We start from the raw sequence: 13,886 nt of genomic DNA on the forward strand, positions 1-13,886 counted from the left end.
TGAAAAATACACTTTACATTAAAAAAAAAAGTAAATGTCATTTTTCTCCCACTAAAGTACTTCCCTTAAAAAATAAGAGCTGTTTGATAAAACATGTTTCCACAAAAATCAATTTCCTATTACATTTTATTACAAATTCGCGAGTACTATTCACATGATACAGGATTTCTCCCCCTCTGTTGAAGACAAATAAATGAACTTTTAACTTGTTACATCAAGAGACTGCTGGGGCTAAATACATGTATGTGCATGTGCACATACAAGGGAAAAGATGGAAGGAAAAATGGAAGAAAAGGAAATAGAGTAGAGGGAAAGGAGACAGATGTGTCGTCCCAGGAGGTTTCCTGGGTCAAAGGCTCAGGCTAAGTTAAAGACTTACACTACCTGGTTTACATGTTCCACATTTAGAGTAGCAAGGCTTATCTACAAACATAAGATTGCTATTTGAAAGTGTCAAAATCCCATTTACAAAATTTCGTTTTCAAACTTACATCTTAAAGGGGAAAGGGAGTAAAATTCAGAACGCCCAGGAAACAAAAATAATTTTTAAAACTACGTATTTTAAAAGTAATCGTGGTTTTGGCCATTATTTTTTATTTAATTGATATAAATTAAACCTCACATAACCCATAGGACCCAGCCAAAGCACATTCAAGAAAATTATTTTAAAAAAAGAAAGACGAAAAACAGTGAATTAAACAACTAACTCAGAAACTGTGAAAGCAAAAAGTCTTTCCTGGAAGAAAGTGACAGAAATGAAATAAAACAGCCAACAGCAGAAACCGAGATCCAAAATAAAATGCAACTTTTAAAAGCATTGAAATAAATTTTAAAGGCTGTTGTTTGAAAAATACAATAGCTCTTTACCTAATACAAAAAAAAAAAAAGACAGAGGCAATAATTTCACACAGTGAGCAAATTTTATATACATATTGTACTTTATATAACTCCATGCAAATAAAGTAGAAACCTAGATGAAACTAATAATATAGTAGGAAAACAATTTACCAAAACACCAGAAAGGACAGATTATTTTCTATGGCTATATAATATACCAAAACTGACCCCAGAAAAAATAGGAAGTTTACCTATACCACTTTCCAAAGAAGAAATAAGCTAATTGTTGAAGTCTACCATATGACAGAAGATTCAAGCTCAGAAAAGTTTACAAAGAAATTCTTCCAAACTTCTAAAATGACATTATTCCACACCATTTAAACTATTTATTAAGAACACAAACAAAAACTTACAAATTTTTTTATGAAACAAGTATATTCATGAAACCAAAATGTGAAAATAGTACAAAAATCTATAAACCCATCTACAGTAATACAAACTAGTAGACACAGAACATTACCACTTCAAAGTCCAAACTGGGTCGACTCCAGGAATTCTTTCATATTCAAAAATCTATTCATATGATTTAGCATAATAATTGATAAATAAAATTAATATCACTTGCCAGAGATGCTGAAAAGGCATTTGATAAAATTCTACATCAATATGGATTTAAAAATTCAATAAAAAACAAATAATGTTACTTACTTTACACGATGAAATGTGTATTTTGGCTTCAATGTCGTTATCTTACTTAATGGGAGAAACACTAGACACATTTGACTACAGTGATAAACAAGTTAAGAAATGCCTATTTAAAGCCCACACTACCTGACATTGTACTAGAGATTTTAGTCAATACAACTAGACAGTAGAAAACGATTACATGTATAAGATTTGGATAATGAGGAATAAAACTATGTCTTACTTACAGATTATATGACTAAAAATCTATTATAAACAATTAAGAATGGTAGCAGGATTAAAAATACACAGTTGAGACAGGTTGTGGTGGCTCACACTTATAATCCCAGCACTTTGGGAGGGGGAGGCAGGCAGATCACTCAAGGTCAGGAGTTCAAGACCAGCCTGGCCAACATGGTAAAATCCCATATTCACTAAAAATATAAAAATTAGCCGGACATGGTGGCAGGTGCCTGTAATGCCAGTTACTTGGGAGGCTGAGGCAGGAGAATAGCTTGAACCTGGGAGGTGGAGGCTGCAGTGAGTGGAGATCACGCCACTGCACTCCAGCCTGGGTGACAAAAGCAAAATTCTGTCTCAAAAAAAAATAATAAAATACACAGTTGACTCTTGAATAAACCTGGGACCAACTCCCATGAAGTTGAAATTTTGTGTAACTCCCTGAGACTCAATCTAATAAGACTACTGTTGACTAGAAAGCCTTACAGGTAACATGAACAGTCGAACACAAAGGTGGCATGTAAGAGGTGTTATATGTCATATTTTTACAATAAAGTAAGCAAGAGGAAAAAAGTTATTAACGGAAATATGTTATAATTTCTATTTCACTTTACTTCACTTCTCTAAAAATGTTCTATACCAATCCCTGTTTGCTTAAGTACCCAAACCATAGAAGGATCCATGTCACAAAAGAAGTCAAAAGCAATCCTGAATAATCAGAATCCTTCGGCCAGATCAGCTGCTGTCAATTTGTTTCCTGGGTCTACTACTTCTATATCTTTTTCCTCATCACCAGCACTGGTTCACAAGTGCTCATCTCCATCAAGTTGTGTTCTGTTACTTCCTCTAGTGTGGTGTTTATTAGCTCTTGAGCTTCTCCAGGATCCACATCTTGAAACCCCTCCACCTTTTTTGCCATACACACAACTTCCTTGAGTGGCTCTGTCATAAAACCTGTTATATCATGAACAGCATAGGTTTCTCCAAGAAGGAGTTTATTGTTTCAGGCCTGATGACGTTCATGGCTTTTTCTGTAATAATGATGGTGTGTGTTCAACGGTGTAATCCTTGCAGACTTTGATGATGTCCTCGCTATCCTTTCTATATAGCATATAATGTAACAAGCATTAAAGGTCCTCAGCCCCCTAATCTAGAGACTGAATTAGAGACATTGTGCTTGGGTGCAAGTAGAGTGCTTTGACACCCCTTTGGTGTTAAACTCGTGGGTTTTGCATGGCCAGGGGCATTGCCTAATATCAAAAAGATTTTAAAAGGCAGTCCCTTCCTGGCAAGGTACTTCCTGACTTCAGGAACAATGCACTGATGGGACCAATCCAGATAAAGGGTTCTCATCCAGGCCTTCTTGTATAACCAAACGACTGGCAGCTGGCATTTATCTTTTCCCTTCAAAGCTCAGCATTAGCAGCTTTATAGAAGAGCGTAGTCAAGATTGTAAATTGGACTGCATTTGCACAAAACAGAGTTAGTTAACCCTTCCTCCATTAAATCCTGGTGCTCACTTGAGTTCCTTACTAAAAAAAAGTCTTCTGTAATATTATTTCCAGAACAGAGTACTTTCATCTGCATTAAAAACCCATTCAGGGAATTTTCTTAATAGAATCTGATCTGGGAATTAATCTGTTGCCTCACAGACTGCAGAAGCTGTTTCTCCAGTTGGTTTGACATTTTTTAAGCCCAACTTCTTTCTAAAATTACCGAACTATCTTTTGCTGGCATTGAATTCTCCAGCTTTAGCTCTTCCACCTTTCTTTTGCTTTATGTTGTTGTAAAATCACTGCTTTTTCTTCATCATATCAGAATCTATAGGTATGCCTTTCTTATAGTCATCCTGCACTCACATAAAAGCTGCATTTTCAATGAGATAAAAAGGCATTTTGCAAAAAGTGAAGGTTTTCATGCCTGCTGGCATAGCTGCAGTGATGACTATATGTTTCCTTTTCTTTTTATAATGATTCCTATGCTAGATTCATTTATCTTGAAATGGCAGGCAATGGTAGACTTCATTCTATGGTACATACCAACTAATTCAACTTTGTCTAACATTTGCATGACTTTTCTCTGTTTCTTAGGAACACTTCCTAGCATCACTAACGGGACCTCATATGAGTCCCATGCTGTTACTCAAAAGTTTACAGTATTGCATGAAACATGATGAAAAATATATGAGAACTGCATGATCACTTTTTAGGGTAATACACAATTTACTGGACAGACAAACTGCTGTGGATGTGGAAATGATAAGCAACACACAGAATTTTAAGCATGTTAACTTGCAACCCTTGAGCTCACTGCAATAGCAACAGGCCGTAACTATGAAATTACAGTATGTTGGCAGTACAATATTTACTATAGTTAATTTTATGCAGGTTGTAATGCTGCATCTTGACTTTCATTTACATTTCTCTCCACTGAAAATGGTGCCATGTATACTCTTACTGTGTATAAGGTTTGATAATTTTAGCTTTTTAGAATAATTTGTATATATTTCATAGTAATAAATTATTAAAGACTAGTAGTATATGCATATATTTTATGCATTCAGGAATGCCTAATTAATCTTAATTTTTTGATATTTCTAGGCTATGCAGTTTGTATGCAAGATTTTTCAAATTATCAAAAAACCTTCCAATGTTTATTAAATCAAGTCCACATAATTAGAACTGCACAGTTCAAACTCATATTGTTCAAGGGTCAACTGTGTGTGTGTGTATGCATATATGCACATAAAACATAAGAAATAGCCTTTATTTCATATAAAAGCAACAGACAAGCATACAATACTCATGAATACACTCACCAAGAAACATGTAAATTCTAAGTAAGGAAGACTTGACAACATTCTTTAAGAATATAAAAACTTGCTTGAAACAGAAATCAACTGGGGAGAGACACTCCATGTTCTTTAATAGACTCAATATCAGCTGGGTGTGGTGGCTCAGTCTTGCAATCCCAGCACTTTGGGAGGCTGAGATGGCCAGATCACCTGAGGTTGGGAGTTCGAGACCAGCCTGACCAACATGGAGAAACCACATCTCTACTAAAAATACAAAATTAGCCAGCCGTGGTGGCGCATGCCTATAATCCCAGCTACTCAGGAGGCTGAGGCAGAAGAATCGCTTGAACCAGGGAGGCAGAAGTTGTGGTAAGCCATGATTGCACCATTGTACTCCCGCCTGAACAACAAGAGCAAAACTCCAACCCCCATACCCCCACAAAAAAAGAAAAAGACTCAATATACTGAAGCATCAATTCTCCCTCAGTTCAAGGAGAAATTTGCCATCACTTTTTAAAAACCATTACATTTTATTTCTGAATATAGAAAGCTGATTTTAAAGCCTACACAGAAAAATACATAAGCAAAGACAGCCAAGAAAATTCAGAAAAACAAGAGTAAGAAAGAGAGCAAGAACAAGTCTAGACCTACCAGACATTAAAATATACCAAAAAGCCTCAATAATTGGAGTGTGGAATTAATCCATGAATAGAGAGACCAACGGAAAACAAAAGAAAAGTCCAAAACAGGCCTGTATGCAAATGGAATTTTAGTTAATAAAGGCACCGTCACCAACCAAGGGGAGCAATGTTTAGCTCTGTAATAAACAGGGACAACCAGGCAGCAATTTAGAAAAATGATGAAGCTGGATCTATACCCACATAAAATATGCTATGATAACCTCCAAAGATCAATGAACAATTTAAACATCTAAAAAAAAAAAAGACGGTGGTGGGGCAATGAACAAAAGATTATCAGGAATATTCAACCTCACTAATTATAGAAATGCAAATTAAAACATCATTAAAACGCCAGGAGCAATGGCTCACACCTGTAACCCTAGAACTTTAGGAGGCAGAAGCAAGAGGATCACTAGAGCGCAGGAGTTTGAGACCAGCCTGGACAATAAAGTTAGACATCGTATCTACAGAGTATCAAAATATTAGCTAGGGGTAGTAACACACACCTGTGGTCCAGGCTACACAGGAGGCTAAGGCAGGAGGTTTGCTTGAGCCCAGGAAACTGAGGCTGCAGTGAGCCATGTTCACATTGCCCTCCAGGCTGAGTGACAGAGCAAGACCCTGTCTCATAAAAACTAAATTTAAAACCTCATTCAAATACTTAAAATAGAAGGATAAAGATATCTATTAGACTGACAAATATCCAAAACTTTGGCAACACACCGTGTCAGTGAGGATGTAGGGAAATAGGCCCTTTCATACATCACTATAGGAGTCCAAAACAGTCCAGCAACAGAGAGAATTCTGGTAATATCTACTAAAATTATAAATAAATTCCCCTTTGAGCCAGCAGTCTTATTACTGGGGATCTATCGTACAGGTACATCTGCACAAGACTAAAGTGACATGTGATTACTGTCGTAATCTGAAACAGCAAAAGACTGATGACACCAGAACCCAGGAATAGAACTATGATATATCCATACGCAGAATAAAACAAAGCTGTGAAAAGGAGAGTTAAGGAATATGTTTATGATTTCTTGTGTCAGATCTTCTAGACTTAACTGAAAAAAAGCAAGGTTCAGAACGGTATAAGCAGTACATTAACTTTTGGTAAGAGAACCAAATAAGACTATACATTCATATTTTCAAGTACTAAATAAAAACTAAAAGGATAAACAAAAAACTAGTAACAAATAGTCAGCTATAGGAGGTATATGTGAGGGTGAGAAGGTCAAGGGGATGAGGTGGGGACACGACTTCCTTGTTTTGGTTTTCAAATCATAGCTACTCAAAAAAAATTTAATTAAAATAAAGTAACTCACAGAAAAATAGCTCTAGATTCTTACCTGAGAAGGGACACTTTTTGGTGGCTCTATGCGTATAGAAGGATCCCACTCTCCTGGAGGTAGGACAGTTACTTGATCTAAAAATTCATCAATTCCAGATAAGAGGTCATTTCTATCTTTTGCTTTATAAGCTACATCATGAAAAATCTAAGGGAAAAAAATATTGAGTAAAAGATTTTACAGTTGAAAAAAAAATTCTACTCATAGTAAATCCACTCTAGATATCATAAATATCTTCACAATAAAAATAATTACCTAAACTCTTATCCCAGAGAGGTATTTAGCCCACCTTAGGTAACAACTATAAAAGGCAATCCACTCAGTATTACCAGACGAATTAACAATAACAAACAATGAAAGAGAACAGTTATATGTTAAGACAGAACAATTTTTTTAAAATAAAATTTTGCATGGGAAATAATAATTGATTGGAAAATGAAACACTATAGCATGTCATTCTACTTCTATGACACTTAAATGTCATTTATCCTAAGAAAATAGTCACAGATATGCAAACAACTTTACTTCATTTATTTAATAACCAATACGTACTGACTACCTACTAACTGCTAGAATACAATTCTAAGCATTGTGGATAATACAATGGTAACAGGTAAGCCAAGGTCCCTGTATTCAAGAACCTTTTATTCCAGGAGGAAAGACAGTGAAACAAGTTATTAAATAAATAATAGTAGACATTGATAAACTCTCTCCTAAAACGAAAGTAGGGTACAGAGAGGGAAACAGATGGGAAAGAACAGAGTAGCCAGAAGAAGTCTCCTAAAGGAGGTAACTGACCAAGCATATTGGCTCATGCCTGTAATCGCAGAATTTTGGGAGGCCGAGACGGGTAAATCACCTGAGGTCAGGAGTTTGAGACCAGCCTGGCCAATATAGTGGAACCCCGTCTCTACTGAAGCTACAAAATTAGCCAGGTGCGGTGGCACAGGCCTGTAATCCCAGCTACTCGGGAGGCTGAGGCAGGAAAATCGTGCCACCACACCCAGCTACTTTTTGTATTTTTAGTAGAGACAGGGTTTCACCATGTTGGCCAGGTTGGTCTCGAACTCCCAACCTCAAGTGAGCCACCCACCTTGGCCTCCCAAAACACTGGGATTACAGGAGTGAACCACTGCGCCCAGTCAAGAGTTTAAATTTAAATCTCACTATATGATAGGAAGTCATTAATAACTTTGGACTATACACTCAAACTGGCATGTTACTGATAATGTAGAGGAAAAAACTGTACAATAAAGACCCATAAAGGCTAATTGAATCAACAAATAAAAGCAAGGCTAAGCCAGAGAAATGGCAGTAGAGATAGAAAGAATATGACAGATTAAATGCAAAACACATTGACGAGGTAAACAGAATCTGGTGACTGGCTGGTTGAAAGAGGATAGAAAAATAGGCTTGGCACGGTGGCTCACATCTGTAATCCCAGAACTTTAGGAGGCCAAGGTGGGTGGATCACGAGGTCAGAGATCGAGACCCTCCTGGCCAACATGGTAAAACCCCATCTCTACTAAAAATACAAAAAAAAAAAAAAAGCTGGGCATGGTGGCACACACCTCTGTAGTCCCAGCTACTCAGGAGTGAGGCAAGAGAATCACTTGAACCTGGGAAGTAAAGGCTGAAGTAAGCCGAGATTGTGCCACTGCACTCCAGCCTGGCAACAGAGCAAGACTCTGTCTCAACAAAGAAAAAGAAGAAGAAGAAAAGAAAAAGAAGAATGAGGTCAGGTTCAGATATGGGGCACTTGAAATACTTTCAGGATACACAGAATTGATATTTTTATAAAAGTCTTAACAACCTAACCAAAGAAGTAAATAAATATGAGATAAAACAGTATGGACAAGGATAATTTTTAAAGCTTCACTATGAAAGAAAAGAGAACTGTAATTTAATATATACTATAGGCTTCATAATCAGTGTCTACTTCAAAGAGACTTGAGGTATTTTGATTACCTCATCTGTCATGAGAGTGGCTATCGATCTTCCAATTTCATGGTACTGTGGCGCCTTGCCTGCTGGACCCAATAACAAAAACAGAAACCTAAGGAAACATGAAAATACACAGATTTTAAAATAAACATCATACACCCACAAATCTGGGCAACCATAAAAAAGAAACCATTCAAATACAAACAGAGAAACAACCCTCAGACGTCTTTTCCAGTCCCCCACACCAATCACTGAAAAAAGATAGCAATTCCACCTAGACTAAAGGAAATCACAAAACTAGGAAAAGCATCCATAATAACTTTCTACCAAATTATTGTTGCACACCTTCCTTAGGGTAAAACAGTAATTAAAAATTAAGCATTTTTTATTAAAAGCTGCCAGCTTCTATTTCCTTTTAGAGTAAACAAATCTGGTCTGTCTTGATCAAAAAAAGTAAATTAATAAATAAAGTGAGTAACAATCCCATTAATTATTTGAAAGTAAGGTTTGCCAAATAAGACAGTTGAGTATAGCCCTAAAATCTACACAATTCCTAAAATTACAGCTCTGGATTAAAAACTTTAATGTTATAAACAAGGAATTTTAGTCAACTAGTCCCCTTTGGAAGGAAAAAGAACTTTTATGTACAACCCCATTTTTTTCCTGTGTTATAAATAAGGAATTTTAGTCAACTAGTCCCCTTTGGAAGGAAAAAGAACTTCTATTTACAATTCCATTTTTTTTTCTTTTTTAAGATGGAATCTCGCTCTGTTGCCCAGAATGGAGTGCAATGGCAGGATCTCCGCTCACTGCAACCTCTGCCTTTCAGGTTTCAAGCTGTTCTTCTGGCACACAGCCTCCTCAGTTGCTGGGACCACAGGCGCACGCCACCACGCCCAGCTAATTTTTGTATTTTTAGTAGAGATGGGTTTCACCATATTGGCCAGGCTGGTCTTGAACTCCTGACCTCATGATCTGCCCACCTCAGCCTCCCAAAGTGCTGGGATTACAGGTGTGAGCCACCATGCCTGGCCTACAACTCCAAATTTTAACATCAAACCTCATATTATGCTAGTGACTACATGAAAAGTATCTAACTTCCTACTTGGTTAATCCTAGTTAACATTACGGTAAGTTCTTAATATTCACACTTATCTAAACTGGAAATATTTATCCCACTTCTCTATCAGAATTTACATATGAATCCACGGGCTTATTTGTCTCATTTATCTTAACACTGCATCATTAATGCAACCAACTGAGTAAAGCAAATAGGTAAGTACATTTCCATTAAGCTCCTACTAATTCTTCATATTTGATTATATTATAAAATAATTGGGAAAAAAAACCTTAAAAAGTCTTATTTACAATGAAGTTTCTATTATTAATAGCCAACAAAAGGATCAGCATTTAGAATACAACTTGTTAATTATTATTATGGTATTACTCCCAATTTAATTTTTACTTATGATGTATACTGAACAGCAAAATTTTCTAAAAAATTATGCTAGAACAAAGCATCTTGCCTAATTTGAAGGCCTTATTACAGTTACTCAACCTTGTAAGAGATCATCCTCATTTTACAAATGAAACAGAAAATTTAAGTCAGGCTTGACCCCACTTCCATGAAGAAAGTAAGTGGTAGAGAAAGGCTGCAACTCCATTCTCTGACTCCACTGCTTGCACCAAACTTTAGATAAATCCTCTAAGACAATAAACTGTTTTTTTAAAACCAAAGCTTATAAGATACCAAGCATGTAATGAAGGTACAAATGCAAAGTATTACTTTTATTTATTAATTAAATTATACCGAATTTAAATTATAGGATACTTTATTTTTATTGTACTTTTTAGTTCCAAGAAGAAAACTATTTTATGCCCTAATATTCAAAGCCTTTGGCACAATGGCCAAATATTAACTATTAAAAATGAGCTTTTGGTGGGTCATAGTGGCTCACACCTGTAATCTCAGCACTTTGGGAAGCCAAGGCAGATGGATCGCTTGGGTCTAGGAGTTCAAGACCAGCTGGGACAACATGGTGAAACACCACATCTACTAAAAATACAAAAATTAGCTGGGTGTGGTGCTGCACACCTGTGATCCAGGCTAGTAGGGAGGCTGAGGCAGGAGAATCGCTTGAACCCAGGAGGTAGAGGTTGCAGTGAGCTGAAATTGTGCCACTGCACTCCAGCCTGGATGACAAAGTAAGATTTTGTCTCAAAACTAAGATAAAATTTAATGAGCTTTTATTACATAAATCAACATGTTTGTTTGTTCACTGGATAAAAACTTACAGATTTTGAAAATGCTTAGAGAATGTTATTTGGAACTAAATCTTTACCTGGTTGGAACAGGGACCTCAGTCAATCCTGTGAGGAGGACAGCAGGAGCCAGTCTCACAAACGCAATTATAGGCCTTTCCAAAAAGTCTACTTCGCCCACCAGGACGTTGGATGCCTCAGCACCCGAAGGAATTTTTCTCATAAAATTCATGTCAACCTATTGACAAATAAATCATAATTAAAAATAAAGTTTCCATGGTATTTGTAAGACTATTTAGAGGCAAACAGGAAAGAAAAACTGCTTTATAAGACTACTATTTGCTAATCAAAACTTGTGATCTAATGAATGTATGAAATGTCAAAATTTTCACAACTATAAAGAATGGAGTACACAAATACAAAAAAGCAAGCACCAAATTTTAATCAATGCTATTGTTTTAACTATCACAATCTTTACTACTTTGGAGATCTAAATTATCAAACACAAACTTAAGAAATTTTTCAATGAATACTGCACTATTCATTAAAAACTATTAAGGACAAATATATAGTTCACAAACTAACAATGGTTCATGAAATTATACACAGTGCTAAAAAATATTCATGATTTTATATTACTTAACTTTAGAAATAAATGAATTGGCCCCTTTACATTTTATGTAAAGTCCCCCTTAAACAAACTAAAAAAGAACTCTGGGCACTCCCCAGTGTTTTCATTAAGTGGAAAAAAAATCATTATTTTATCAGTAGTATTTTTGAGACATGGTCTCACTCTATTGCCCAGACTGGAATGCAGTGGCAGGAACATAGCTCACTGCAAACCTCAAACTCCTGGACTTAAGCAATCCTCGAACCTTGGCCTCCCAAGTAGCTGAGACTACAGGCATGCGCCACCATGTCCGGCTAATTTTCATTGTTTTTTTTTTTTTTTTGGTAGAGGTAGGGGGGGTCTTGCTTTATTGCCCAAGCTGGTCTTGAACTCCTGGCCAAGTGATTTTCTTGCCTCAACCTCCCAAAACACAGGGATTACAGGCATGAGCTACTGCGCCTGGGCCCTTGTTTTTATTTAAAACTAAAATCTATTGCCCTTATTGGCACAGATATGCGATATGCTATAATAGTAAAATTTAGTTTTCTGTGTATAATTACAAGGGAAAGGTTACACATGGTATCAAATTATGTGAACTTCATTTATACGCAGTTTCACACAAATCACTAGACAACCACTTACAGGGCTATCTATGAAAAATAAAACTAGCACTTACAGCGGGCCTCTTGAGTCCCACACCCAGTGTGCCACAACTACAGTGCCAGGAGGCAGACTCCTGCCCAACAGGAGACAAGGAGGTATACACAAAGATAGGCCAAGTAAAAAAAAGTGAGACTGTGACAGAGGAACAAAAATAAACTGCAACTGCCATGTCTAGAGGAGCTCTATAATGCACATTACATTGATTTATTCATTTAACAAGAAATAAAGTACAATTTTGTTACTGAGTACTTTGCAGTATCTGAAATAACATGAGCACCAGTAAAATATGATCAACATAGTTGCTAAAAATTTAAAATACAATAGCCTTTCTGCACAGCCAATGTCCATAATGCAAGGCTTCCCATAGTTTTAGACTACAACACTCAACAAAGCCATAATGCAAGCCATTTAAAATCCTTTTCTGTAAAACGTATCAAAGAATAAAAGGCTTAAGAAATAAAATTCTGCTTGACATGATTACATTTATTAAAAAGTCTAACAATGAACACAAAAATATTAAAATACCATGAGTATCATCCTATAGCAAATTAATATTACTAAAAAATTACAGTGGCTAGATAGAATCAGTTGTTCATAAGAAATTCTCATAAAGTACACTTTAAACTTAGTTATAATTTGAACTTAGCAGTCTTTTGCCCTCTTCTTTGTAATTAAGGTTTATCTATTTCAACAAAACACTCATTTACCAAAATAAAAAAAATCATAGTTCACAATGTGTTTTTTTTTGTTTCTTTTTTTAAATCCATGCCTTTACCTACCCATGGGGAAGCACCAATATATTTCTTAGTGGCATTCCAAAAGTACTAACGCCGTAAGACAGTAATTCTGGGATCGCATTACAGCCCAGGAAAGAATGAATCACTAGTGTTGTAACATCACTCCCAGAATTAACCTTCTAGTGGTGGTAGCTGCAGAACAAATGGCTATAGTTCAAAGTACTGACGTTTCAAGGTATCCATGGGTAGGTGTAGACGGAAATATTGTAGCATTCACATATTCTTTTTCAGAATTTCTAAAACCAGTAATGGTGTAGAGTTTTTCAAGTACTCACAGGTTAACTGTACCCTTCTCACAGTTGTTTACCTAAATTAACATATCACAGGCATCACATGCAGGTTTGTAAGCACCAGTCTACTAAAAAATTACTATAATCAATGTTAATAAAGTCACAAATTGCTACTTATTTTCTCAAGAATAATTAGGAGAATTTATAATTAATGACAGGATTACCTTGCTGAAGTCAACAGTACTATTTTCTCTGCTTCCACCACTTCCATTACCTTTAATTTCTCCACTTTTACTATTGTCCAAGTTTCCAGGGGCAGACTGGGGAGAGGCCAAAATACCTGTATTTAAAGACAAATTCCAAATTAGTAAGGAGAAAATTCACTTTGCAACCTGACTCTGCTCACATTCTGAAAGTGATCATTTATTAATATTATAAAAGCAAATGTGCAAGGTTAAAAACAAGGTGCCCAGTGTTAGTAACATACCAGCAAAACTAGAACATTTTAAGCAGTAATAAAGCTATACATTTTAATATTTAAAATAATACAATTAGAATTTACAGAAATGGTGGTCTTTTGCAAAAAAAAAAAAAAAAAAACGTGAATTGGTGTGAACCACAAAAGATGGAAGACCTGAGTCTGATTACCATTAAAAATACTTAGGGAATATACTTTTAATATATCACGAACATGTGAAGTACACAGAGCTTAATGAAGCCTAGCTATACTTAGCAAGCTTTCAACAGTAAATTCTCTGATAAACCCTAAATGTAACTCAGAAGAAAGCTACACTAA

The 13,886-nt window shown here is 35.9% G+C and overlaps 1 protein-coding gene across 28 annotated transcripts in view; it reads right to left on the minus strand.

Moving 5' to 3' along the window:
- The window catches only part of SLC4A7 (solute carrier family 4 member 7), a 102,305-nt gene that overhangs the window by 37,187 nt on the left and 51,232 nt on the right, over positions 1–13,886 (minus strand). For 16 of the 28 annotated variants that reach the window (XM_078354421.1, XM_035278177.3, XM_035278180.3 and 13 more), the window contains 4 exons: positions 13,315–13,430; positions 10,871–11,028; positions 8,553–8,640; positions 6,585–6,731 (listed from right to left, as the gene is read on the minus strand). In XM_078354421.1, coding sequence (XP_078210547.1) covers positions 6,585–6,731; positions 8,553–8,640; positions 10,871–11,028; positions 13,315–13,430 — 509 coding nt within the window. Of the gene's footprint in view, positions 1–6,584; positions 6,732–8,552; positions 8,641–10,870; positions 11,029–12,076; positions 12,137–13,314; positions 13,431–13,886 lie in introns of all 28 variants that reach the window. The other 12 variants (XM_078354419.1, XM_035278169.3, XM_035278161.3 and 9 more) reach the window with 1 other exon arrangement.

This window comes from Callithrix jacchus, chromosome 17 (genome assembly GCF_049354715.1).
Source record: "Callithrix jacchus isolate 240 chromosome 17, calJac240_pri, whole genome shotgun sequence".
In the NCBI taxonomy this organism is placed as follows: domain Eukaryota; kingdom Metazoa; phylum Chordata; class Mammalia; order Primates; family Cebidae; genus Callithrix; species Callithrix jacchus.